Consider the following 25732-nt stretch of genomic DNA (forward strand, 5'->3'; position numbering starts at 1 on the left):
CCGAGACTCTGAAACCATGTTGGCAAAAAGAGAGATGGAGTGGATTTTTAGATTAAAAACCCTAGTTCCACATGGTCTCAACAAGGACTTTGAGTTAAAGTGGCTTTTATAATTTTATGAATTTTTTAAACTCTACAATGTATTTTGGTCCTCTATTTGCCCTCTTAACTAATTTTTAAATTAATTTTTAAAATTAATTTTTAAAGTATTTATCCATCCATTATTGGTATATCAAGTCGTGTGCATTTTTTATTCAAACAACTTCTAATACAATATCTTTCTTTTATGAGGTTTTATCATCTTATTGAATATGGAAATTCTGGGTTCCCACATCAAAGATGGCCACCAATGTCTCTATTACTCCCCGACAAAGTGACCACCGGCATACGTCTGTTGAGAAATCCGGAAGCCAACAAAACATCAACATCCGGTCTCACAGAGGAAGCGCCGGAACTAAGACGACTGGGATCGTTAGCCGGCGGGACAGGAAGTGACGGACGTACACTTCCGCCGCCCGCACTTCCGGAAACCGGAAGTTACGCTGCGGCTCTCATCCACAAATAGAAGAACGAATCCCCTATACAGACACACGGAACCACCAATGAATGAAGCTGTTACTTCTTCCAACGAATAGGAGATACAATCTCTCCTCCTAGACACATTGAACCACCAATGGAGATTTAGGGTACTTATGTAGTATCTGGGCTGCCGATTTTTTGATTGTATGCCTTAAGTTAAGGCATACAATCAGATGCGATGCGATGTGATATCGCATCGCATACGACCATATCGCATGCGATGCGATGCGATGACCCGATTTTTCCATAGGATTCAATGTTAAAATGGACTGAGTCCATTTTAACATGGAATTCAATGGGAAAAAGGGGTCCTTTTCATACCCCTACTATCCAAGTGGGCATGGAGTTGGATATAAACCTGTGGCGAGCGTAGCGAGCCACCGAGCCCGAAGCGTGTCGAGCGAAGCGAGCCCCGCGAGGGGACGGTATTCTGTGTCCCCTCGCGGGGCTCGCTACGCTCGCCACGCTTCGGGCTCGGTGGCTCGCTACGCTCGCCACAGGTTTATATCCAACTCCATGCCCACTTGAATAGTAGGGGTATGAAAAGGACCCCTTTTCCCATTGAATTCCATGTTAAAATGAACTCAGTCCATTTTAACATTGAATCCTATGGAAAAATCGGGTCCATCGCATCGCATCGCATGCGATATGGTCGGGTGCGATGCGATGCGATGGACCCGATTTCAAAATCGGCAGCCCAGTTACTACATAAGTACCAGATTTAGTTCCGGTATTCAGACTTAGATCACGCCCATTATTTTTCCCGCACTTTTTCCTCATAAATAGCAGCACTTCACAGAACCACATCAGCCTTGACAAAGATTCCTAGAGAATCGAAACGCGTTGGCCCAGGACTGCTGCTACTATCCAAGGACCCAGCCCAGTGCTAAGCCTGTGGAGCCTGCAGGGTGGATCTATTTTTTAGGACACTCTGCCTTTGCCATCTGTGGCTCCACCACCGACACTGGGTGAGAGGGATTAATTATCTTTTAACCTCTGTACATGTGATGTTTTTTGTTATTGTTTTTATTCCAATAAATACCTTTTGCGCCCAAGGAACCTTTCATTTTCTCTACCACTAGTTCTCACTTGGGGTGTCTTGGAAAACACCCAGAATTGTTTCCAGGGCTGCATTAAGGGGTGCGCAGGGAGATCAAGTTCACCTACCAAACCATAAAACTGTGAGGGTACTGCCTGGGGCAGCTGGACAGCTCCCAAAGTGTTATGGCTTGCTGCGGGCCGCTTCATTGTGCGGCTTTAATAAAACAAATTTTAAAAAGTCAGAAATGACAGGGGGGTACGTGCCCAGGTGCCCCCCCTAAACCCGCCACTGCTCCCAACTGTCCCACAGTGTACCGCGGTGTGGGGGGGGGCAGTTGGGAAACCCCCTGTCACTTGCAGCATCTATTCACAGGAGAGAGTGACTGGGACCTGGCAGCAGCTCAGAGTGCTGGCATGCCCCCACAGTGATGGTAAATGGGATGCATGGCTCGTGATAACATCACTTCTGCGATCTGCATTATTGCACTTGACTTCTGGTGCAAGTCGCAATGCCGGCATTGGTTTTGTGACTGCCATGGAATGCTAACCGCATCTCCTCCCAACTATCCAGCATTCAGTGGGACAGTCCTAGTTTCCTAGGACTGTCCTGCTGTGCCACCTGCAGGTCACAGTGTTCAGCTGTAGGAGGAGGAATTTGGGGGAGCTGACACCGCTGATCTGCATCACTGCTTGTGGGTGACCGATGCTGTGCACAGTGCACAGCTATTCAGTGTGTGGAAGTCTTGCATCTTGGAGATGCTGGGTATGCCTGACCTTAATGGAAATGCCACAAAACTCCACCCCTTTGCCCACTGAAGATTGTGCTCCACTGATCACCAGTGTTTTAATGTTTTGATGATAATTAATGATGACCTTAATTGATTCTTCCTCAGGATTCCCCTCAAAAGACGACAGAAGACTCACATAGCAAGGGTGCAGTGTCTGTAGCCACTACAGACATGACAGCTATGGCTGAACAACTTCAGACTATGCACATTTCTGAGCGTCCACCTCCCCTACAGCGTATGTAGAAAAAAATTAAATAAATATATATATATATATATATATATATATATATATGTATACACACACTCTTTTTGAAAAGTTAACAATTTGAATCTGTTTTTGTTTATCCACAGAAGCGGTGCCTCCAAAAACACAAAGCCAGTATACAGGGGTTCTTGAGCATCCCTTGCCACAAGCACAACAACCACAGGTAGGGTAAGAGCTGGACTGCTGAGAGGAAGGGGGAGCACATACAGATTAGCTAGGTCCAGTATTGTGTAAAGCGACTGGGAGGACCCATCAAGCTGTAGAGGAGAACTGTCCCACTCCAGTGGGATTAGTATTTACCAATCATTCGGATTTAGCCAGACCCCTTTGTATTAGAGGCCTGCTAACAGTCTCAACAGCATTAGGTAAGAGTACTATATCATATTCAATGCAGAGTAAATTATTCGGGTGCCGGCAGCTGTCTGTTTACAGTGGTATAATTGATTCTAGGTTTACTGTCTGTTTAGAGTGGAATATCTCCTTCTAGGTGTATTGCACCAAGATGTTATCCCAGAGCATGTACCGAGGACATGAGCAGGGCAGTTGGGGGGTCTTCACGGACATATTCAGTCTGTCCATGTCCCAGGCAATTGTGTCGGAGTGCTTTAAGCATACTGCTATTATTCCAGGACCAAAAATTCCTAGTCCAAATGGGATGAATGACTACCGATTTATGGCATTAACATCTATCATCATGAAATGCTTTGAGCATTTGTTTCTAGCACAATTCAAGGCTAGTCTATCACCTACTCTTGTACCATAGCAGTTTGCAAAGCGTGTTACTACAGAGGATGCAGTCTCTTTGCTGCTTCACTCTGTTCTAGCACATCTTAACACAAATAATACATATGTAATATATATGCTCAGCTGTTGTTTATCAGCTTCAATACCATCATTCCAGCCAAGTTAGGTGAACACTTTTGGACTTGGTTATTAGTAATACCTTGTGTAATTGGATCATGGATTTCCTGACCAATAGACCACAGGAGGTTAGGTCAGGACCCATTTGTTCTAACACTAAAGTACTTAACACAAATGTACCTCGGTTCTGTGTGCTGAGTCCATTCCTTTATTCCATATTTACATACAGTTGCAAACCAGTTTATACATCATTAAGTTTCTGGATGATAAAACATTGATTGGTCTCATTAGCAACAATGATGAAACAGCCAACCGAGAGGAGATACATCATCTGGCTGCTTGGTGTGTTTAGAATAATTTGGTCAGACTAAGTCTAGGACTAGGACTAGTAGACTAAAGAATATTGTTTTCCTAGAGCTGTGGTAACAGTGAATTCTGAAGTCTGATGACATGTTTTATATTAGCGTTTTAGTGTAATGTGGAAATACCTTTAGTGTATTATTGTATACTGTATCTGGTTGAATGCTAAACTAAATTTTGTTGCCCTGATGTATATGGGTAATGACAATAAAGCTGAATCTAATCTAATCTGTATGTTTACAGTGGTATATCTCTTTCTAAGTGAACTGTGTTTACAGTGGTATATCTCCTTCTAGGTGTACTGTCTATTTACAGTGGTATATCTCCTTCTAGGTGTACTGTCTATTTAGAGTGGTATATTTCCTTCTAGGTGTACTCTATGTTTACAGTGGTATATCTCCTTCTAAGTGTACTGTATGTTTATAGTGGTACAGTATATCTCCTTCTAGGTGTACTCTATGTTTACAGTGGCATATCTCCTTCTAGGTGTATTGTATGTTTACAGTGGTATATCTCCTTCTAGGTGTACTGTCTATTTACAGTGGTATATTTCCTTCTAGGTGTACTGTGTTTACAGTGGTATATCTCCTTCTAGGTGTACTGTCTATTTACAGTGGTATATTTCCTTCTAGGTGTACTGTGTTTACAGGGATATATCTCCTTCTAGGTGTACTGTATGTTTACAGTGGTATATCTCCTTCTAGGTGTACTGTCTATTTACAGTGGTATATTTCCTTCTAGGTGTACTCTATGTTTACAGTGGTATATCTCCTTCTAGGTGTTCTCTATGTTTACAGTGGTATATCTCCTTCTAGGTGTACTGTCTATTTACAGTGGTATATTTCCTTCTAGGTGTACTCTATGTTTAAAGTGGTATATCTCCTCCTAGGTGTACTGTATGTTTACAGTGGTACAGTATATCTCCTTCTAGGTGTACTCTATGTTTACAATGGTACATCTCCTTCTAGGTGTCCTGTATGTTTGGAGTGGTATATTTCCTTGTAGGTGTGCTGTCTGTGTACAGTGATATATCTCCTTCTAGGTGTACTGTATGTTTACAGTGGTATATTTACTTCTAGGTGTAGTGTATATATGTTTGGAGTGGTATATTTCCTTGTAGGTGTGCTATCTGTGTACAGTGGTATATGTGATGCTCAGTTCTGATGCAACTACCAAGGATAATATTTATTTAAGTTTAATGAATAGTAAGAGAGACCCAAAACAAATGGTTGTGTACTGTGAATTGCAGTATATATGCTTCATAAATAAAATATTTCTACTGTTTTATATTCTGTAAAAATGATATATATTTAAAGCTATGAGTTATTACATACTGTATATCTATCTGTCTTGTATATCAAGAGACCTATCTCCCAACCGAGGACACAGAGACCACAGATTCCAGGTAATCTTCCAAGTGTATTTAAGGTTTTGCAGCAGAGAACTGAATCCTATATGCAGACAATTTAATATCGGAATGTTAAACCAAAAGTGTCTGGTAAGGATATATAAACACTTTCACTGACAATTTCCACACATATATAGGAATTGTAATATAATTCAAAATGACTAAGTATATTTCTAACAATATATTCACTAGGTACATATTTAATTAATTCAATCATAAAAAAATCATATTCTTAAATTAATTGGTAAAATAATACCCATGTGAATCTCTAATTTAAATAAGTAAGTAATGTATCCAATGATTTTTACTTAATACACCTACGAAGAGCTTGTACCACAGAAAGCATATGTTAGAACAGGAAACTTCAAAACCAAGGTTTGACACCACCCAACTGTCCCTTTTTTTGGACGTTCCCGCATCCCTCCCGCAGCCGAGGGGGCAGTTGGGAGTCCCGCCCTGTCATCCATGAATAGACGCTGTGCGAAGCCCCACAAGGCGACGCGGGAAACTTCACATGTATTCCGTGTCCCCTCGCTGTGCTTGCCAGGCTTCGGGCTCGGTGGCTCGCTGCACTCGCCACACTATATAAATTCAACTCCACGCCAATGTGGACAGTGTGGGTATGAAAAGGTTGGTAGGACACGTAACACGCACGATCGCCATGCTTCGGACTGGCGTGGATAGTGGAATAAAGAAGGTCGACAGCTGTTACGTCGACAAGTGTCATTGTCAACATGTTTAGTAGTGTTTTTCACACATTTTTTCCCTTTTATGAACAAATGCTGCACCCCTATAACCCACTAAAATTTAGACGCTAGAGCGTCTGGTTTGTCGGCGCTGTACTTAGGCGATGTAGTTAGACGCTGTACTTAGACGCAATAGCGTCTAAATTTTAGACGCACCCTTCAGACGTTCCCTTTGTTAGCGGGTTTGCCAGTGTGTCTACTTTAGACACCCCGTCAAACCGTTAACAAAGGGGGTATCAGAAGGGTGCGTCTACAATGACCTGTGAGCGCTGGGCTGCTGCAGAGTCACTACGTTCACAACGTAGTTCAAAGAAGCCGATGAGCTACGCTGATAATGTAGCTACCGGCAGCCGATGAGCTACGCTGATAATGTAGCTACCGGCAGCCAATGAGCTACGCTGATAATGTAGCTACACTGATAACGTAGCTTAGATAAGAAAGCCACATACAGCGTAGCGCTGCTGCCGCACTATGCTGATAACGTAGCTTAGAAAAGCCGTCAGGCTGATCTTAGCGTAGCGCTGCTGCCGCGCTACGCTGAGAACGTAGCTTAGAAAAGTGCTGCCGCGCTAAACTGATAACGTTGGCGTGCTGCCAAGATTCAAACCTAGTGTAGCGTACAGCTGCCGCCGTGAAACTAAACAAGTACCATTTATTCATTACACACACACGTAACATGAATTAAAAGTCACATAAACCTACTGGGCACAGATGAAAAAACAGCATATCTCAGGATGAAATCAGTTGAAGATGAAACCCAGGCTATCTCGACCTGTACATCTGAGAATTCCATCAAGGTAGTTAAGGAATGGCTGTACATGACCCTTTATTCATGTTTGATAGGTTATCTTGCCTGGAGTCCAGTGCCAGGGCCGCCGACAGGGGGGTGCTTTGGGAACCAGGCAGCTCATTTTGCCCACCAACAATACTTCTTCAATGCTGCACCGGCTTTTGAGTCAATCAAAGCTTGTGCACCGTTAGCCAATCAGAGCGGCTGCAGGTAAACGAGCTCTGATTAGCTCACCAGCCGGTGCTGCATTTTAATTGGCCGCCGGCGTCCTACATTGAAGAAGCCTTTGCTTCAGGACCTGCAGCAGTCGGGTGGTAAATGAAGGGAGGGGGGAAGGGGGATGAGGGGGGCCCGGACTGTAAATCAGTCCCGGGCCCCAAAATTCCTAGTGGCAGCCCTGTGCAGTGCATCACATGTGTTTTCAATTCAGGGGGATTACATGGAAAGTTATTATTAACCCTTTGAGTGCCAAGTGAATTTTTCAAAATAGGTGTGAATATTGCCATGCAAACATTTTTATTCATCATAATGACCTGTGATGTTTTCCTTATATAGGACATATTGGGGGAAATTTACTAATATGGAAAACCTAAAAATTTGTATTCTTACTACGACTGCATATGGCTGTTTCAGCCGTATGCAAAGTCGTGTTCCGGAGGGGAATTTACAAAACAGTCATATACAACTGCTTTGTAACCCTCCGATGTCGTAGTAATTCGTATTAACGGCCGCTAATACGAAATAGTGTAGGCAGTCTGCACGGATTAGTCAGATTCGTGCAGGCTGCAAGGTGTAAACATTTTTTTACAAATAAATACATTTTAAAAGAAAAACAGCGTGGGGTCCCCCCCCCCCATTGCTGTAACCAGCACCAGGCTGAAGGAGCCGGGGCCGGTAATAAAAAACCAGGATACCTGACAAGTAGGGGTTCCCCGATTTTTTACAACCAGCTCCAGGTCCGGGGCTGGTTCCCAAAATACGGGTGACAAAATGAGTTGGGGTCCCCCATATTTTATGAACCAGCCCCAGGCCAAACCAGCCAGCAGGGTAATGTCACAGCTGGGGGACACTTAATAGATAATTTCCCGCGGCCAAAACATCACGCTACTGACCAGTCAGCCTGGCCAGGGGCCCTGGGGGAGTGGGGACCCCCCCAGTAAAGGAGTCCCCCCCCTCCAGGACTTACCTGACCAGGCTGAAGCCTGGTGCTGTCCCCGGTGGCAGTGGCGTAACTAAGTTTTGCCCCCCCCCCCCCGCCGCCGCCGCCCCGCCGAGCACCCCCAATCCCCCGCCGCCCATGCAAGTCTGCGGGGATTGGGGGGGGGGGTGTAACTATAGCACCGCAGCCCCCGGCGCCCCCACATGCACAGCGCCCCCCCGCAGTGGCGGGGGCTGCGGTGCTATAGTTACGCCGCTGCCCGGTGGCCCTGGAGCGGTGGCCACCGGGCTGATTGAGTGTAAAAAAATAGAATAAAAAACGATTGTTTTTAACTGTGGAACTAGTCCCAGCAACCCTCCCCAGCAAGCTGGGACTTGGAGAACCACAAGTCCCAGCCTGCAGGGCATTAAAGGGCCCGCTGGCACTTGTAGTTCCACAGTAAAAAAAAAGTGAAATAAACACACACTGACACACAATAAAAATAAAACTTTAATACATCCAAAGCCCAAACATACTGATACTTACCTATCTTGAGCCCGTAGGTAGGTCCCTGGGTCTTGGTCCGGTGCCTTGTCCTGGTACGGATCCATGTCGGCATTCGGCTCCATGTCAATGTCCATGTCGGCAGCGTCTGTCAGCGTCCATCCGCGTCCGAAGAAATCCATGGGGGACCTGTGGAAGGAAATCCAACTCACCCTGGTCCTCCTGTGAAGATCTGTAGTCTTGATCCGACGTAGTCCTGGTCTTTTGTCACCTTCTGTGACATGCCGACGACTCCAGCAGCTCCCCGCATCGGACTGTGAGAGGCGCAGAGATCTTTCATCTTCCGCGCCTCTACATAGAATGATTCTAGGCGGCCACTCAGGAGCTGAGAAAGTCGGCTCCATTGTTACTAACAATAATTATACATACATTTTTTTTATTGTGGAATAGCAGAATCACAGCATTTGTACCTTACAAATTAAGCCCTTCCCTGGTACTTCCGAGAATTTTTCGGGGTTTGCTCCAGTGCGCAGACTGGCAAACCCGGAAAATTCTCGGGAGTGCCACTGCCTGCGCTCCTCCTTGCCGGGCAGTGCCGCTGAGCGGAGTGCTAGGGAGCGCTCCCCAGAAAAAACTCGCCCAGTGGGGAGCACTATGCGGTGAATGTTTGTTCCCATAGATTATGCTGTACAGTGCTAAACAAATAGCCCTGCAAACGTTCTTCCTATGATTTGTTTTTTAGATGCAGCATACCCTTCATTGTATTTTCACCAACACCAGTGTCCACCACTTCGACATGTAAGTTGCCAATGCATTAACTCAGCTTGTGCAGTCTAATCCTGGGATTGGAAACTCCAATCCTGTGATTGAAATCCCAGTGTTTTAGGGGCAAAATCCCGGGATCCCGATGATCCCGGGATTGGCCACCCTAGTAGAGATGTGTACTTTTCCTAAATTGGGCATGGTATATGTATACAAAATCATGCACAGTGTGCCAGGGACACTAGATGAGTACAGTTGTGGTGCACAAATTACTATAAAATGTGTATAAAGTTGCAGATTAAGGATAACAATATGTTGCTGATATTAGAACTCCTGTCTGTAGCCTTTTTTACCCAGATTGGTAAATTTGATGCACATAGATGTAAATATAATGCCAGCTCCAGTAGTCGGTGTGCCATTGCAATGTACCCGAATGATTTCTCCTGCCCTCGCATATATAAATTAGAACTGACTTTTATTATGAGTGCTAGTACGTAAATGGGGTGGGAGGCTGACGTCATGTGACATCAGAAGCCCAGGCAGGCATCGGCCCACCCATGCTCCCAGAGGGACACCCAGCATCTTCATTGGAATGCCCATAAGACGCTGGATGTTATCCTGTGTCTGTCCTTGCCCCTCCCTCCCCGCAGCGGATGGCTCGACGAGTATGTATCTTGCCGAAACCGTTCGCTGTCGAGGTTTGCACATGCGCAGAAATGTGCATGCGCAAACCCCAACCATCGGGGCTGGGGCCACATTCAGGTTGCTACGAACGATCCTGAATCGTCCCCAATGTAAAGACATATTGACAGAAAAAGGCGCTTGGTACACAAAAGTAGCCTGTTTAGCGCGATTTGAGCCAAGGTTTATGTAGACGCATCTGTATAACAGTATTGACACAATATACAATTGTATCAAATAGAAGAAGCATTTAGGGTTCCTTCACTCAGTAGTACACAGATTATCACTGATTTAGGACTAGGGTGTATACATGTATAGGCAAATTTATGGTGTGGATTTATACGTTCCAGATCCGAAACTGGGAATGCTGGGAAGCAAAGCTGGGTACGCACTATAAGATATTTGATGCCGATCTGATATACGCTCTGATCCAATGAAGTGATAATCAGATCGGTGTGCACCCATGCACACTGAGGAATTTCTTCCTCAGTGTGTAATTTCTTTTGATCTCTTCAATGGGATCAGCAGGTTGGGAATGATATATCGTGTGCTAGCCCAACCTCCCAATCTACCCGATGCAGGAGCATTTGAAGCTGCTCGCCGGCTAAAGCTTCTGTATACACATTATACAATTATCAGACCAAATAGAAGACTATCTGCCGATCCGCCAACACGTTGGATAGTGTGGGCTTAAATCTGTGCCCAGCTTAAATCATTATGTTCAGGAAGAAAACACTGGATCTATCCCTGCAGCTATTTGATATCACCTACTGTAAATCTGGCTCTCTGAGGGCCAGATGTATTAAGCTTCAAAAACCGTGAATGGAGATTGATAAACAGCCAGGCAATCGCCTCCTACCTGTCATTTTTCAAACCCAGCCTGTAACATGGCAGCTGGTTGTTTATCACTCTCCATTTTATCACTTTTTGAAGCTTGATGCATCTGGCCCTTACGCTTTCTTACTTTCTGACAAACATTTTAATGTTTTTTCAGATATTAATTTCCTAATTACATACCTCCCAACTTGTGTCCGGATGAAATAGGGACACTCGCGCGGCGAAGCGCCCGAAAAGGGGGCGGGCGTATGCAAATGAGGGCGCGGCTTATGCTAATTAGCCGCAACCTCATTTTCATACGAGAATAGACGCTGTGCGCATGCGCACAGCGTCTATTCTACTAGATTGGGGGGTCTCCCAACTGCCACCCCCCGCAGCGGGACAATGCCTGCCGCGGGTGGGACGTCGGGACAGGACCCGAAAATCGGGACTGTCCCGACGGAATCGTGACAGTTGGGAGGTATGTAATTAGGAACATTCAACTACCATGTAGGTGACTATGAACTGCCTTGTGCTTCCTATGTTTTACCTTTTTATATATTTCCTTTTCCTCTGTGGACTACAGTACTTTGTGCAGCCTTCCAAATAAAGCGCAACAATAGTAATATGTGATAGGTATATAACTTATGTACTGTACCTATTAAACAGCAAATTTTGTGCATCTCTACAGAGTGGTTGCCTTTAAAATGCAGATTTTTTTGGGGAGGTAGTCATCTGTGTACTTATGTATGTTATCTTCTCTTTTCAGGGCTACTATCCTCCTTCATATCCTCAGTTTCGTGTCCCATGTAAGTACATTGCAATGATCAGCCTTTAGATTCAGTACTGTGCACTAGAATAGTCTATAGCAGTGGTTCCCAACCCTGGTCCTCAAGTACCCCCAACAGTGCATGTTTTGCAGGTCTCCACACAGAATCACAAGTGCTATAATTAGCTCCACCTGTGGATCTTTTCAAATGTGCCTGAATAATGAGTGCACCTGCCGGGTGACCTGGAAAACGTGCACTGTTGGGGGTACTTGAGGACCAGTGTTGGGAACCACTGGTCTATAGCATCTCCAGTATTTATACCATATGTCATTAGAACAGTGATGTGTGGTGAGGAAAATGGCTGGGAAGACACTGGGCTGAATGGGGAGGACGGGACAAAGGACCTGATTCAGACCTGTCCGCTAGGCTGTGTATAATCGCAGGTACCAAACAAGTCAGCGCTGCCCCACCGAACCATTGGGCTTGTTAGGGAGGAAGAGTAGAGAAAACTGGGATTGTAGCGGAATTATTGAGATGGTGGTGGACAAAGGAGAAGAGGGAAACACTGTGATAGGGGATGTCACTGAGATGGAGGAGGCCACAGGGATGAGGTGAGAAGGCATTGGGCGCTCTGATATGGTACCTTCCCCTTAGTTTCCATCTCTCTACTTCGGATGCTGTTGCTGGGATCTGGGCATGTGCAGGAGAAAGATAGCTTCCCTGACAGAGAGCAGCTGGACTGTCAGTTTGGTAAGAGAAAACTGGTGTTGTGCCCAACCATCTGACTCTAGCAACCAGTGTCACTGAAGAACTGTACATAAAGGCTCCCACCAGCCCTCTAGCTTAAATGCTTGCCCCTTCAGTAAGGCAGAAGTGACTATTGCCTCTCCAGGTCCTTTTTCACTGCAGTGTTATTGGCTGTGGTGCGGCCCCGTCCCGACTCCAGCCAGGCAGTGTCTGACCATCAGGGGAGGCTCAGGTTGTTACTGCCTCCTCTCTAGCCTCAGAGCAGAGCAAAACAAACACAGCAAGTTATGTCTATGTAAACAATTAGAATAAAACTAAAAGGACACACTGATAAATTATAAATATCTTTGTATTATTCTGATCATGCTTGCAGTCAAGACTGCATGTCAATGCACTTGTAGAGCTTGGTAAACTAAACAAAAATTGTTTCCACAACTTTTTTTTCTTTTGTAATTGCTGTCCTACAATCTCACGTGGTGAGCATTTTATTTACTCCTTTAAAATGGCTGCAAAACTGATAATTGAATGGAAAAATTTATGAAAAGCTCCTCACTGATTTTTTGGGCAAACATACTTCCAACATGTTTCAGACCTGCAGCCTAGTGAAGAGGTAAGTGCCGCCCCTTGGGGAAGGCCTGTTATTCCAAATGAATATTACCCAGCCCTGTTACTCACAGGTTTTTGCAGTCCCCTGATGCATTACACTTTATTCTTTGGCTTATGGATCCATGGTGGCTGTAGCGGTGTCTGGCAATATCACAGTGATGTGGATCGTACTGGCTCATAAGCAAATGAGGACAGTCACCAACTACTTTAGTAAGCTTGGCTTTCTCTGACTCAATAGCTTTCAATACTCTGGGTAATTCCCTATATGCCCTCCACAATTTGGGCGCATAGTGTGGCAATTAACTTTATCTGATAGACTTCGGGTTGTTTTGTCTTTTTACTCAATTGGTTGATACCAATTGTTATATATTCTTTTACCTACTATTAGAACTTGTGAGGTTTATGTACTTTGTAATATTAAAAACATATTGAATGTTCTAATACAACACATGAATTAGTACCATTTTATATCATACATAAATATTGCATAGATTTTCCCAACATATTGGGGTATATTCAATTAGAGTCAGATCCATTCCGACAGGCATTTGTTGGCATGGATCCGACAATACCTATTCAATGCGGCCAAATACGATTGTCGAACTTGGGCTAAATTTGACTGTCGGATTTGGCTGCTGCTTCTCACACTGCGCCGGGACCGAATAAACCACTAACCCTTTATTCCTAGCTACGTGCGAACAAAGCGTAGCACAGCGTAGCAAACCTTGTCCATGTATAGTACACGCTATACGATACCTATGAAGCGGTATCCTTTCGCTCGTACTTAGTACCCAATTTGAGTACACCATTTAAGGATAATGTCCTTATTAAACCTTTGTTGCTAAATGCGAATAAAAGCCAAGACTCAAGTATAAATTACGAAATAAGGAGATAGAGTCTCCAAATAATGTATTTAGTCCCTAGCGGACAGCAGGGGGTTACAGAAAGAGAGAGAAACAATATAACACAGTGTACAGTTTGTTATTCAATACAAAGTATGCTTATAACTACTAGGGGAAAAACAACAGATATAAAATACAATCAGCCACACTATAGAATATACATACAGGAATGCAACAGTTACCGTCTCATCTAAAGTGCTGGCACATCCCAGTCAGCTCGCTATAGTCTGTCCAGATTATAGCCCAGGGAAGTAGAGGGGGGGGGGAGTGAGGGTCATCATTGGTCAGGAGATCGGATGTCGCTTCTCTTGGACTGGTGCAGGAGAATGCGCCTAGGTTTCTTTGTCTTCAGGTATCGTCATAGGGGTCATAGCTCATGCTGAGAAACCTGTTACATCCGGATCTTCTGGTTACACTGTCTGGTACTTATGTAATATCTGGGCTCCCGTTTTTCTTATGAGACCGCGTCCCCTTGCCACGCTTCCGGCACGGTGGCTCGCTGCGCTCGCCACACTATATAAAATCAACTCCATGCGTAGTTGGATAGTAGGGGTATGAAAAATTGGGGTGCATTTAACATGGGAGCCCAGATAATACATAAGTACCCACTGTCTTCGTGGTGAAATAACAATGAAATATGTAATAGTTCCATAACTTCTGGCCATTACAAGATATGGACTTCTAACCCAGACCGGAGCGCTGTGCATGAGAGACGGAACACAGAGATGCGAAATATGTACATGAAAGATCGAGTGATTCTAGTTAAACTATGTGCTGCGAATTAAAACCATAATAAATATATTTTATTACGTGTGAGTGTGGGATACGAATTTATGTGTATTAGTATGACAGCGCACTGGGTTCGCCTTATTACAAAACTTGGTTAATATACTTTATTTGCGTAACTCTGCGAACCAAGATGGCAGCCATAGCATTCTAAAATGGCGTGTATGCAATTCGACTTTGACAGTTTCTATTAGTAGAGGTATCACCAGTAGGGAAGCCAATCCCGGAGCATTTTTTCAATCCCGGATTGGCTTCCCTAATTTAAAAAACGCACCCCGGCCGCCCCACATATTTACTTACATGTGGGGTGGGGTGCGGTGCGGCCGGGTGTGTGGGTGGGCAGCCAGGCAGCCAGCCGGGTGTCTGTGGAGCCGGGCAGCCGGGTGTGTTGTCGGGCGTCAGGGGATCCGGCGGGTGGATGGGCAGGGAGCCGGCCGGGTGGATGGGCGGGTAGCGGCTAGCGGGGTGGGCAGCAAGCCGGGGGTGGGGGGGGCGGGCTTCTGGGGAGCCGGGCAGCCGGGTGTGTTGGCGGGCGTCAGGGGATCCGGCGGGTGGATGGGCAGGGAGCCGGCCGGGTGGATGGGCGGGTAGCGGCTAGCGGGGCGGGCAGCAAGACGGGGGTGGGGGGGCGGGCTTCTGGGGAGCCAGCCGGGTTGGTGGGCGGGGGCGAACGCATGCTGCACAGAGCCACACTGGCTCTGTGCAGCTGCTTGGCCTGCGCAGCGTGACCTCTGTACTCGTCACGCTGCGCAGGGATGCACTGCCAGGGAAGGGAGAAGCCGGGCAGCGCCTGAGCACACGCTCAGATGCTGGCCGGCATTAGACTGCGCATGCGCAGTCTAATCCCGAAATCCCGGGATTGGAAACTCCAATCCCGGGATTGAAATCCCGGCGTTTTAGGGGCCAAATCCCGGGATCCTGCCGATCCCGATCCCGGGATTGGCCACCCTAATCACCAGTAACTATACAACTTGTTCTGCTAAGCCAAAATATTACATTACAATTATATTGAGAATGAAGGCAAACTAACATGTCTACTTGTCATTTCAGATACTACATTAAATATTCATGGCTGTTCCGGTCCAATACAGATTGGAGATAACAATACCATGAATGTGAGGACATACCAAGGTCTACCTGTAAACACTAGGATGACACGACCTGGCCAGACCATACCTAGACACAACAATCCAACACTGCGTACAGGGCCATTGCAGACCACTCAACCTCAGCCCACCATGCCATCAAGAGAAGCTTCTTTGGGCCCTACTTTATGTGTGCAGGAGACTGAACCAGCCAAACCAAATCCAGACTGAACCAGCCAAACTGAACCAGCCGTGACCAGCCAAACCAAATCCTTCCGCCACATACCACTGCAATTAGTGGACAGGGCTTTAGTTTATGCAACATCCAAGCAATCAGTCCCGATTCTGAAGTTGTCCCAAAAAAATGATCATTGGCATTACAGTATGTACAGTAAGATTTCCAATACTCTCTGCACAGGAGAGCCAGACTCACATGGAACATTCTTAATCAAAAATGAATTACCCAAGACAGCATGGCAGATCATGGTTCTATATTAGTTATTTAAAGCCATGCTATTTTTAATAGAGCACAAAGCATGCCTGAATAACAATTGCATATATTCCAATGCCTTCATACAACAAGTTTATTTTATGTGTCTGGTTTTAAATGCAGACCTGGCAATCCTAGCGCCTGTTTATCATATCCCTTGTAAACTAGGAGGATGCTGTGTCAGCGCCATGTGTTGGCGAGTGAGTGAAATACAGTATGGTGTTAGCTGACTGTCCTCAGAAAACACAAAGCAGCTGCTATGATAAAGTCATATATCCATCCTCAGGAATTCATTCATTCATTCACTTTTTGTAAAAATGTTAACATAGGATTCAATTAAATCTAAATATTTTCCTGATATTTGGTGACTTGTTTATTCATTTTGCTATTTACATATGAAAAAGGTGAATGATTTCAAAACATAGTATTATTATACATATATATTATATAATGTGCATGCATTAAGGGCCTGATTCAGACCTGTTCACTAGGCTGGGTATATTCGCAGGCTAGCGAGCAGGTAAACATCCAGGCGATGACGTGATGTGCTTCCCATGTGGGTATAAATGTTAGTGTGTACACCCCACAGAGAATGTAATTATATTTGTTTTCATGCACTCCAGAAAGGTAATGGTGGGGTACACACGGTCAGATGTGCCTTAAGATGCGATCAACGATCAGATCGGGATCGGATCGCAAGGCACATCCGATTTGCATACAAGTCTGACTATATAGTGTAGATCTGCACTATATAGTCAAGGCAGACAAGACTTTCTGCCTTGCGATACGTGAACGCGCATCGGGATCGCAAGGGTTAAAACCCTTGCGATCTGCATCCGATTCCGATCCGATGTTGACTATATCGTCAACATCGGAAGGCAAACTGTACCGTGTGTACACACTATAACACTTGCTGTTTGTCCATTGTGAGTGGACAATATCCAGTAATAAATTTTATTTTTTGGTATATATATATATATATATATATATATATATATATATATTAACCCCTTCCCAACATTTGACGTATATATACGTCATGGCCGGGATGTACTTCCCGACACATGACTTATATATACGTCATGACTTTAAACTGTCACCGCGTCTATAGACGCGGTGACAGTTTAAACATGTCTGCTGTCCCTGACAGCAGACATGTCCCAGCATGCCCAGGGGGCGGTGATGCCTCCCCCCCGTCGGCGATCGCTGTGATTGGCTGTTCAATGTGAACAGCCAATCGCAGCGTTTTCCTGTGTTACCGGCGAATCAGACGCTCGGTAACACAGGGATCAATCACCGCCGGGGGTGAGAGGGTGTGAGGGGGTCACCGGTGATGACCACACCTCACCCCACCTGCCCCCAAGGCTGTGATTGGTCCGTCGGACCGACGGACCATTCACAGCCATGGCGCGTGATTTAAACTAACGGTGACTGCGCTGCAGACGCCATTCCGGTCTGGAATTGCGTGCAGAGCGGTCACCGTGCCAATCTGTCGTGATATACTGACCTGATCCTTGCCTGATACTTACCTGATCACCGCTGGTAGCGTGCTGCCAGCAGCTGGATGCTTCCTGGATCTTGTGACTTCCTGTGTGCTGCTGCTGCAGTGTCATAGAGTGTCATAGAGTGACAGATAGTGAGAGATAGTGAGAGATAGTGACAGAGAGTGATAGAGAGTGCTATATTTTGTGTCTGCTGCCCCCCCTTTTGTGCTGATCAGTATATCTGTGCTGATCAGCAACTTTTTGGGGGTGCAGGTTTTTTTTTTTTTATATATATATACCTGTCAGTTGCACCAAAGGTTGTGCTACCTGTGCAACTGACTGCTGCCCCCCCTGCTGCCCCCCCTTTTGTGCTGATCAGTATAAATTAACTGATCAGCAACTTTTTGGGGGTGCAGGTTTTTTTTTTTTATATATACCCTGTCAGGTTGCACCCACAGTTGTGTGCCTGCTGCCTCTCACTGCTAATCAGTGTTGCATCACTGCATCACTGATCTGCAGTTTTTTTTTTTTGGAGAGTGCAGTGGGGTTTTGTTTTTACACCCACGTTGCTTTTGTGGGTGTCCTGTGGCCGCTGAGCGCTGATCAGTGACGTACATCACTGATCAGCATTTTCGGCACAGGGTTGATCTATTTTTTTTTTTTTTTTTTGGATCAAATTCCTGTTGCCTTTGAGCGCTGTTCAGTGACGGACGTTACTGACCAACATCTGTGCTCAATTTTTGGCGCAGGACCTTTTTTTTTTTTTTTTTTTTTACCAAAAGCTGCCTTGAAGTTGCTGAGTGACGTACATCACAGATCAGCATTTTTGCCACAGGGTTGATCTAATTTTTTTTTTTTTATTGGGATCAAATTCCTGTATAAAGTATTTTTTTTTCTGCACTACATACACACTACACACTACATACCCCCCATGTTGAAATAAAGTTTGTACCCCCCCTACACTATACACGTGTTGAAACATTACACTTACAGAAACACAAAAATAAAAATGGCATCCCAAATGTCATCCCAAATGTCATCCCAGTCATCCAGAAGAATGTATTCAGCGGAGGAGGCATATGCCATGCTTGCCTCTGACTCTGACACAGCCAGTGATGCAAGCGGGGAATTTGAAGGATTCGTCTTAACCTCATCTTCCTCCTCTAGTGATGAGGGACCCCCTCAAAGACGCCCCCGTAGAGCAGCTGAGACCCCCCCCCAAATGATTGATCCCGTATGGACCCCACCACCAGACAATTTTGAGCCCCAGGTTCCTGAGTTTTTGGCCATCCCAGGAATCCAATTTGATTCAACAGGTCTCAGAGAAATTGACTTTTTCAAATTATTTTTCTCTGATGATTTTATAAATTTAATGGTGGACCAAAGTAATTTATATGCCCAGCAGTTTATTGCTCAAAACCCCACGTCATCATTTGCTAGGTGGACCCCTGTAGATGCAGTAGAGATGATGACGTTTTGGGGTCTGGTGTTACATATGGGCATAGTAAAAAAGCCAGAAATTAGGCAATATTGGAGTACAGATGTTCTGTACAGCACCCCACTTCATCGTATGGCCATGACTCGGACTCGTTTTGAGACAATCCATTTTTACATTACACCGATAATACACAGTGCCCACCCAGAGATGATCCCACCTTTGACCGGCTATTCAAAGTCAGGCCGGTCATTGATCATTTCAGTGCCAAATTTGCAGAGATGTACATCCCTGAAAAATTTATTTGTATCGACGAGTCCCTTATACATTTTAAAGGAAGGGTTAAATTCCGCCAGTACCTTCCCAGTAAGAGGGCAAGGTATGGCATAAAAATGTATAAACTGTGTGAAAGCACCTCAGGGTACACCCACAGGTTTAGGGTATATGAAGGGAAGGATTCAAGAATTGAACCGCCAGAATGCCCCCCCTCCCTCGTAGGTGTTAGTGGAAAAATTGTCTGGGATTTAGTGCACCCCTTCCTGGATAAAGGTTATCACCTCTATGTGGATAACTTTTACACTAGCATCCCCCTGTTTAAGGCCCTTGGTTCAAGAGGTACAGCAGCTTGCGGTACTGTGCGCAAGAACCAAAGAGGCCTCCCAAAAACGCACATTGCCCAAGTACTGAGAAGGGGTGAAAGCAGGGCACAATCCACCGAAAATATGTTGTTGGTCAAATATAAGGACAAGAGGGATGTCCTTATACTGACAACAATTCATGGAGACAGTACCACCTCCGTCCCTGTACGAGGTACCAGTACCCACACCTCAAAACCTAATTGTATCCTAGATTACAATAAGTACATGGGCGGAGTGGATCTTTCAGATCAGGTACTGAAGCCGTACAGTGCCCTGCGGAAAACAAAAATCTGGTACAAGAAGCTGGCCGTGTATATCATCCAGATGGCACTGTATAACGCTTACGTGCTATTCCGTTCTACCAGCCAGAGGGGGACATTTATGCACTTTCAAGAGGAAGTCATAAAGGGCCTAATATTTGGGAACCAGCAGGCAGAGGGCCCCAGTACTTCTAGTACTGGCCCCCGTATTGTACCAGGGCAGCATTTTCCTAACGAAATCCCCTCCACTGCAAAAAAGGGCAGGACACAAAAAAGGTGCAAAGTTTGCTATAAAAAGGGAATAAGAAAGGATACTATTTTCCACTGTGAAACTTGCCCCGACAAACCCGGCCTATGTATAAAGGAGTGTTTTAAAATATACCACACATCTATGGATTATTAGGTTCATCATTTCACCGTTCTTCGGGGGTCTTGCTAATGCCACATAGCACCCACCATTCATTCCACCAGAATCTGAGCTGCAAAATCCAAAAATCACTCCTTCCCTTCTGAGTCCTGCCATGCACCCAACTGGTATTTTTTGGTCACATATGAGGCATTGCCATACTCGGGAGAAATTGGGGCACAGATTTTGGGGTGCTTTTTCTCCTTCATTCCTTGTGAAAATGGAGGAGAAAAAGTGAAAATGAAAAATTTTGAGCCAGAACTGCATTTTTGTGTAAAAAATTTAATTTTTAATTTTCACTGCCCAGTTGTACCACAATTGGTGAAACCCCTGGGGGTTTGAAATGTACACTATACCCCTAGTTGAATTCCCTGAGGGGTGTAGTTTGCAAAATGGGGTCACTTGTGGGGGGTTCCACTGTATTGGTGCTTCGGGGGTCTTGCTAATGCGACATAGCACCCACCATTCATTCCACCAGAATCTGTGCTGCAAAATCCAAATATCACTCCTTCCCTTATGAGTCCTGCCATTTTTTGGTCACATATGAGGCATTGCCGTACTCGGGAGAAATTGGGGCACAGATTTTGGGGTGCTTTGTCTCCTTCATTCCTTGTGAAAATGAAAAATTTTGAGCCAGAACTGCATTTTTGTGTAAAAAATTTAATTTTTCATTTTCACTGCCCAGTTGTACCACAATTGGTGAAACCCCTGGGGGTTTGAAATGTACACTATACCCCTAGTTGAATTCCCTGAGGGGTGTAGTTTGCAAAATGGGGTCACTTGTTGGGGGGTTCCACTGTATTGGTGCTTCGGGGGTCTTGCTAATGCGACATAGCACCCACCAACATTCCACCAGAATCTGTGCTGCAAAATCCAAATATCACTCCTTCCCTTCTGAGTCCTGCCATGCACCCAAATGGTATTTTTTGGTCACATGTGAGGCATTGCCGTACTCGGGAGAAATTGGGGCACAGATTTTGGGGTGCTTTGTCTCCTTCATTCCTTGTGAAAATGAAAAATTTTGAGCCAGAACTGCATTTTTGTGTAAAAAATTTAATTTTTCATTTGCACAGCCCAGTTGTATCAAAATTGGTGAAACCCCTGGGGGTTTGAAATGTACACTATACCCCTAGTTGAATTCCCTGAGGGGTGTAGTTTGCAAAATGGTGTCACTTGTGGGGGAGTTCCACTGTATTGGTGCTTCGGGGGTCTTGCTAATGCGACATAGCACCCACCAACATTCAACCAGAATCTGTGCTGCAAAATCCAAATATCACTCCTTCCCTTCTGAGTCCTGCCATGCACCCAAATGGTATTTTTTGGTCACATGTGAGGCATTGCCGTACTCGGGAGAAATTGGGGCACAGATTTTGGGGTGCTTTGTCTCCTTCATTCCTTGTGAAAATGAAAAATTTTGAGCCAGAACTGCATTTTTGTGTAAAAAATGTAATTTTTAATTTGCACAGCCCAGTTGTATCAAAATTGGTGAAACCCCTGGGGGTTTGAAATGTACACTATACCCCTAGTTGAATTCCCTGAGGGGTGTAGTTTGCAAAATGGGGTCACTTGTGGGGGGGTTCCACTGTATTGGTGCTTCGGGGGTCTTGCTAATGCCACATAGCACCCACCAACATTCCACCAGAATCTGTGCTGCAAAATCCAAATATCACTCCTTCCTTTCTGAGTCCTGCCATGTACCCAAATGGTATTTTTTGGTCACATGTGAGGCATTGCCGTACTCGGGAGAAATTGGGGCACAGATTTTGGGGTGCTTTGTCTCCTTCATTCCTTGTGAAAATGAAAAATTTTGAGCCAGAACTGCATTTTTGTGTAAAAAATTTAATTTTTCATTTGCACAGCCCAGTTGTATCAAAATTGGTGAAACCCCTGGGGGTTTGAAATGTACACTATACCCCTAGTTGAATTCCCTGAGGGGTGTAGTTTGCAAAATGGGGTCACTTGTGGGGGGGTTCCACTGTATTGGTGCTTCGGGGGTCTTGCTAATGCGACATAGCACCCACCAACATTCCACCAGAATCTGTGCTGCAAAATCCAAATATCACTCCTTCCCTTCTGAGTCCTGCCATGCACCCAAATGGTATTTTTTGGTCACATGTGAGGCATTGCCGTAATCGGGAGAAATTGGGGCACAGATTTTGGGGTGCTTTGTCTCCTTCATTCCTTGTGAAAATGAAAAATTTTGAGCCAGAACTGCATTTTTGTGTAAAAAATTTAATTTTTCATTTGCACAGCCCAGTTGTATCAAAATTGGTGAAACCCCTGGGGGTTTGAAATGTACACTATACCCCTAGTTGAATTCCCTGAGGGGTGTAGTTTGCAAAATGGGGTCACTTGTGGGGGGGTTCCACTGTATTGGTGCTTCGGGGGTCTTGCTAATGCGACATAGCACCCACCAACATTCCACCAGAATCTGTGCTGCAAAATCCAAATATCACTCCTTCCCTTCTGAGTCCTGCCATGCACCCAAATGGTATTTTTTGGTCACATGTGAGGCATTGCCGTACTCGGGAGAAATTGGGGCACAGATTTTGGGGTGCTTTGTCTCCTTCATTCCTTGTGAAAATGAAAAATTTTGAGCCAGAACTGCATTTTTGTGTAAAAAATGTAATTTTTCATTTTCACAGCCCAGTTGTACTACAATTGGTGAAACCCCTGGGGGTTTGAAATGTACACTATACCCCTAGATGAATTCCCTGAGGGGTGTAGTTTGCAAAATGGGGTCACTTGTGGGGAGGTTCCTAACTTTTAGCATCTTATGGTGCCTAGAAACCTACATGGTGCCTAAAAAATAATCTCATAAAAAGGAGGCTCCAAAATCAAGTAGGTGCTCCTTCTATTATGAAGCCTGTGGTTTGGTCAACGTGCACACTAGGGCCACATATAGGATATTTATGAAAACAAAAGAATTGGGGGAATCAATTTTTAGTCACATTTCTCTAGTAAAATCTACTGTGTTCCTTAGAAAAATGTATTAAAATTGAAAATCTGCAAAAAAAATGAAATTTTGAAATTTCACCTACACTTTGTTTTAATTCCTGTGAAACACCTAAAGGGTTAACAAACTTCCAAAATGCTGTTTTGAATACTGTGAGGGGTGCAGTTTTTGAAATGGCATCATTTATGGGGGTGTCTCACATACAAGTCCCTCAAAGTCACATCAGAACTGAACTGGTCCCTAAAAAAATCAGTGTTTGAAATTTTCTTGAAAATTTTAGAATTTGCTATTCATATTTTAAGCCTCCTAGTGTCCAAAAAAATTAAAAGGAGGTTGAAATAATGATGGAAACATAAAGTATACATATGCTCTATGTTAGTTATTAACTATTTTGAGTGGTATGATTATTTGTCTCACAAGCAGAAAATTTAACATTTTGCAAATTGCAAAATTTTCAATTTTTTTACGACATTTTGGTATTTTTCACAAAAAACACAGACTGTATCGACCAAAATTTACCACTAACTTGAGGTACAATGTGTCACGAGAAAACAATCTCAAAATCACTGGGATAAGTAAAAGCAAAAAAAAGTTATCCCCACTTAAGTGATACCTGTCAGATTTGAAAAAAAGGGCTCTGTCAGGAAGGCAAAAACAGGCTGCGGCGGGAAGGGGTTAATATGGCACATGTGAATGAGACTTCCAGTGCTCTCCCATTGTTACCTTGGATAAGATGCTTACTCTCTGTGTCCCTGCAACCAAATTGATTCCTCTGCTGAGCTGCAATTGGATCAGTTACAGTATGTCGTCCTGATTCACAATGCAACTCTCAATATGTGATTTAGCATACATAGATATTGCATAGATTTTCCCAACATATTGGGTATTTTCAATTAGAGTCAGATCCATTCCGACAGGCAATTGTTGGTATGGATCCAACAATACCTATTCAATGCGGACAAATCCGACTGTCGAACTTGGGCTAAATCCGAATGTCGGATTTGGCTGCTGCTGCTCACCCTGCGCCGGGACCGGGTGAGCAACGGGAGGAGGTCGTCTGGAGGACGGTAGGTGGGAGCACGGCGCCTTGTGAGCTGTATAAATATATATATATTTATTTACAGATTCCGTTGCGCTTTACAATAGTAGACAGTGATAAAAAAAACTGGGTAACGATATATATATATATATATATATATATACACACTGTATATATATATGGAAACATAGAAAGAAAGGAGGCGCGCCATAGTGTAGTATTTCAGATTTTAAAACAACAATCCTTTACTGATAGATTAAAAACACTCACAAGAGTATACGTGTTATATTGCTATAACACAGTTTTCGCATAAAACAGAGTATATCAGAGTATATCACCACATTGGCAGCAAACACGTTTTTCTCTAGCCTGGCTCCCGGACCTCGCCGCGTCACAGCGTCACCGCGTCACAGCCAGCGTCCTCTCAGCTCCGCACCCAAAAGCAATGAAAGATCTATTATTTTGGATGTGGAACTTTTGTGCCAGATCACATTGCAAAACAACAGTATTCTAGTACTGGAATCCGTATGATGTCAAAGAAAGATTCTGCTTCTATGTGTAGGTGTGTGCTCCTAGAGGTCCAGCCAGCAAGCTTATCACCCCTTCCCCCAAACTTATATAGGCGCTCAGGGGTTATATATGCTCTATGAGCTATATACAATTGGACCTGCTGAAATTTGGCCTGCCCTGTTGCTCTCTGTACATTAGACAACGCTTCCCTCCATTCGTCCTCATTTATCTCCCCCAGGTCCTCCTCCCATTTATTACGTAGTGCCCCTAGATTATCCTTCTTTGATTCTTGTATAAGATATTTATAACATTGGGCAATCATATGACGGGGCTGGATTTTTTTAAGAAATTTTTTAGTCAACGATTCCTCCAGTATGGGGTTCCCTGTTCTAAATTGCATACCCAAAGCATGCCTCAGCTGGAAATAGCGATACTGAAAACTATTCACCAAGTTAAACTCATCTTTTAATGACAGAAAAGTTCGAATACCTGCCCTATCATACAGCTGCCCAATTTCCACTAGGCCCATTTCCCCCCATACCTTGTCCACCTGAAGGGCCCCCAGCTCGCCTAGATGTCGCGTATTGTAGAGGGGCGTCTCGGGGTCCAACCCGCTGCTACCCAGAATTCTCTCAACCTGTTTCCATACCTCTATCGCTTGCTTAATTATAGGTGGCCACTTATGGCGTCTGTTTCTGGATAGTAACAGGTGCAACGGAGAATGGCCCGGGGAAACTGTCCCCACCAAGGCGTTGACTATTTCCGAATCCTGCCCCTTTTTTATCCATGAACTAAGGAAAGCCATCTGGGTTGCAAGGTAATACAGCCAAAAATCTGGCAACGCTAACCCCCCTTCTGCCTTGGGCCTAGTCATATTACT

The 25732-nt window shown here is 44.6% G+C and overlaps 1 protein-coding gene across 1 annotated transcript in view; it reads left to right on the forward strand.

The window, feature by feature from the left end:
- The window catches only part of RIPK3 (receptor interacting serine/threonine kinase 3), a 42634-nt gene extending 26161 nt beyond the window's left edge, over positions 1 to 16473 (forward strand). The window contains exons 8-13 of the mRNA XM_083158366.1: positions 2513 to 2642; positions 2759 to 2835; positions 5256 to 5298; positions 9222 to 9277; positions 11508 to 11547; positions 15600 to 16473. Of these exons, the coding sequence (XP_083014492.1) occupies positions 2513 to 2642; positions 2759 to 2835; positions 5256 to 5298; positions 9222 to 9277; positions 11508 to 11547; positions 15600 to 15865 (612 nt within the window). The 3' untranslated portion in view covers positions 15866 to 16473. The remainder of the gene's footprint in view (positions 1 to 2512; positions 2643 to 2758; positions 2836 to 5255; positions 5299 to 9221; positions 9278 to 11507; positions 11548 to 15599) is intronic.
- Positions 16474 to 25732: the final 9259 nt, after the last annotated feature.

This window comes from Crinia signifera, chromosome 1, assembly GCF_055691185.1.
Source record: "Crinia signifera chromosome 1, ASM5569118v1, whole genome shotgun sequence".
Lineage (NCBI taxonomy): Eukaryota > Metazoa > Chordata > Amphibia > Anura > Myobatrachidae > Crinia > Crinia signifera.